Source organism: Rhinopithecus bieti, unplaced genomic scaffold, assembly GCF_001698545.2.
Source record: "Rhinopithecus bieti isolate Rb0 unplaced genomic scaffold, ASM169854v2 scaffold_12592, whole genome shotgun sequence".
Classification (NCBI taxonomy): domain Eukaryota; kingdom Metazoa; phylum Chordata; class Mammalia; order Primates; family Cercopithecidae; genus Rhinopithecus; species Rhinopithecus bieti.
In genome coordinates this window covers 97,067-100,087 of record NW_016807142.1, presented here as the reverse complement: position 1 = coordinate 100,087, position 3,021 = coordinate 97,067, and the positions used below count along the sequence as shown (strand labels likewise).

Here is a 3,021-nt window from a genome sequence, read left to right as displayed (position 1 = left end):
AAAAAAAAAAAAAAAAAAAAAAAAAGTAATTTGGCTAAGATCCCATAGCTAGTAAATGACTGAACTGAGATTTAAACCCAGGCATCCTGATTCCAAAGACTTTGTTCTTAACTGTCATGCCTAAATCATTCCATATGTCTACCTATCAGTATATCAGCCCATCCAACCATCCGTCTATCCATCTAGCTACCTATTTACCCATACATTTGCCAGTCCAATTACCTATCAGTTCATCTCTTTGGCTACCTAACTATGTGTCTAGCCATTCACTGACTCACTGAGGCATGCAAGCATCCATCCGTCTATCTACCCAACTGTATAACATCTACCCATCTGGTTATCCATTCATCAGTATAACGATGCATCTACTCATGTATGTGCCCATCCATTCTTCCACCCTTCCACCTACCATCTATCTTTATACTACCCATTTACTCATTCATTTGGTTGGCCTATCCATCTAATTTATACCCATCCATCAACTAATTCACCTACAAATCCATCCATTCATCCATTTGCCATCTATTCATCTATCCAACCATCAATCCACTTGTCACTCAACCTATCTTTTTGTATTCCACCTGCTTTTCTGTTCATCCTCCTGCCTCCCCAGTCATCCATCAAACTCTCATTTACCAATTTATCACCCACCCATCCATCAGCTCATCCATCTGTTAATCACCCATCATCTGTATATCCACAAATCCACCCATCATCAGTCCAATTATCCATTCATCTGCTATCCATTTATCTGCCCCTCTACCCCCCCACCAATTCACTCATATATCCATCCACATACGTATCCAACCATTCGCTAGTTTACCCATCCAACGATCCATCCATGTACCTGCTTATTCATTCGTTAATCTGCCCTTTCATCTACCCATCCACCTACCATTCCATCCATCAGTCGATCCATCCCTGGATAGTCCACCTATCCATCTGTATGGCTATCCATCTGCCTCTCCATCCACCCAATCTCATGCTGCAAACTCTATCTCACTGAGCAGGACCCTCCAATGCTATTTATGATACTTCTACTATCATTCTTGGGCCCAGGAACCCCACTGGCATGTCCTTGGCTCCTTATTCCCCAGCTTATGCCGGAGCCAACCTGTCATAGTCTCCATTGCACAGAGCCCGCACAGGGATGCTGAAGGGCTGCCACACAGGATTCAGTGTGTTTTCACAACCTCTGTCTTGTGGCAGATGGTGAACCTGGAGGGGAGTGGGAAGGATTGGTATAATTTATCTTGTGCCTAGGGGTAGGACTGAATCCAGAGACAGAACCGGATGCTCTCAGAGATTCCTGAGATTACCCCACTTGTTAAGCACATGCGCCACCCCAGCCTAACAGCCCTGATGGCAGTGACTCACGTGCCATCCTCATTGCTCCTGTAGAACACAAGAAAGGGGTCTGATTTCCCAAAGAAGTCCTTCTTGTCCAGCTTGTTTGCACACAGCTGCATGGTGGCAATGTCCTAGGGATGGATGAAGTTGGGCTGGTGACACCCAAATTGCCCATAGCCTTCAGACAGCAGTCCATTAAAGGGTTTATGGGGAGAGAAGGGAGCTCCTGGGTCTAGCATGTGGCCCTTACTGACCCGACAATTGCTAAGCTCTTCTGCAGTCAGCAATATGGTCCCACACTTCTTGCCTGGTACACCCCTGGAAGTAGAAAAGCCTCTTAGTGAGAGGAGGGAGGGTAGGCAACAAGGATTGAGTGGCCAGTCTGGGGTTAGGTGGGCCAGGGGATTCAGTTTGCCATTTACTGACAGTCCATTTTGTCTTGAGTGCCTTCTGGTGAGGAAGGGCCTCACTTTGACTGGGTGGGGTCTGCAGTCTAGTAAAAGGGGTTAGAACAGCTTAGGTGAACATCTCACAAAAGTAGCATGGGAAAGACAAGGGATTTAGAGTCAGGGGATTTTATGATTGTTAAGCTGTGTGACCCTGGGCAAGTTATTTCCCCTTCCTCAGCTTTAGTTTTTTTCTCTGTGAAATGGGAATCATGATGACTTGTCAGGGCTGTGAAGAGATCTGAATGAGTGCATGGAAGGAAAATCAACTCGTAATCTTTATAGATATGAGCTGGTTGTATTCTTCAAAGCCGACTCTGGTTCCTACTATCTGCCGGGTGCTGTGATAGATATGAATTGAGCAACTGGCACTCTCCAGCTCTGCTAGACTGCCCGCAGGGAGCTTCAGGGGCAGGGGAGGTGGAATGTCAAAGCCAATAGGTAAATAGAGTGGGTTGTAGTGATACTGAATGAGGGAGAAGAATTTCTATCCAGACCCAGGGACAAAGGGCTGGTTTGTTAGGTCAAAGCTGATGTGCTTTCTGAAGACCATGGAGAGGGAGATTTAAAAGACAAGGGAAACCTTATCCTTTCCTGACCCTAGAAGGAACACTTCCATGTGCTTGAATGGTGCATACAAGGACCCCAAGGGGTTCACCCCTTGGGCCTGTGAACCCTGATTCCCAAAGGGATCCAAAATGTGGCAGGGAGAAAACTAGGTCAGGAGGGTCCTGGATTCCAGTCCTGGCTCTAACTTGCTATATGATTTTCCCTATCCTTAGAATGAGAGTTGAACTATTTCTTTGGATCCTTTGATCTTTGACTCTTTGTGCTTTACCAAGAGGGAGCATGATGAGAATAGGGACTATTCGCCTACGGCTGGGCGTGGTGGCTCACGCCTGTAATCCTAACATTTTGGGAGGCCGAGGCGGGTGGATCACCTGAGGTCACGAGCTCGAGACCAGCCTGACCAACATGGTGAAACCCTCTCTCTACTAAAAGACAAAAAAAAAGAAAAAAAATTAGCTGGGTGTGGTGGCGGGCACCTGTTATACCAGCTACTGGGGAGGCTGAAGCAGGAGAATTGCTTGAACCCGGGAAGCAGAGTTTGCAGTGAGCTGAGATCGAGCCCTTGCACTCCAGCCTGGTTGACAGAGTGAGACTCCGTCTCAAAATAATAATAATAATAATAATAATAATAATAATAATAATAATAATAATAATT

The 3,021-nt window shown here is 46.0% G+C and overlaps 1 protein-coding gene across 1 annotated transcript in view; it reads right to left on the bottom strand.

Moving 5' to 3' along the window:
* CPNE9 (copine family member 9) overlaps positions 1-3,021 on the bottom strand; it is a 26,792-nt gene that overhangs the window by 15,692 nt on the left and 8,079 nt on the right. The window contains 4 exon segments of the mRNA XM_017880355.1: positions 1,105-1,187; positions 1,190-1,218; positions 1,378-1,481; positions 1,605-1,668. Coding sequence (XP_017735844.1) covers positions 1,105-1,187; positions 1,190-1,218; positions 1,378-1,481; positions 1,605-1,668 — 280 coding nt within the window.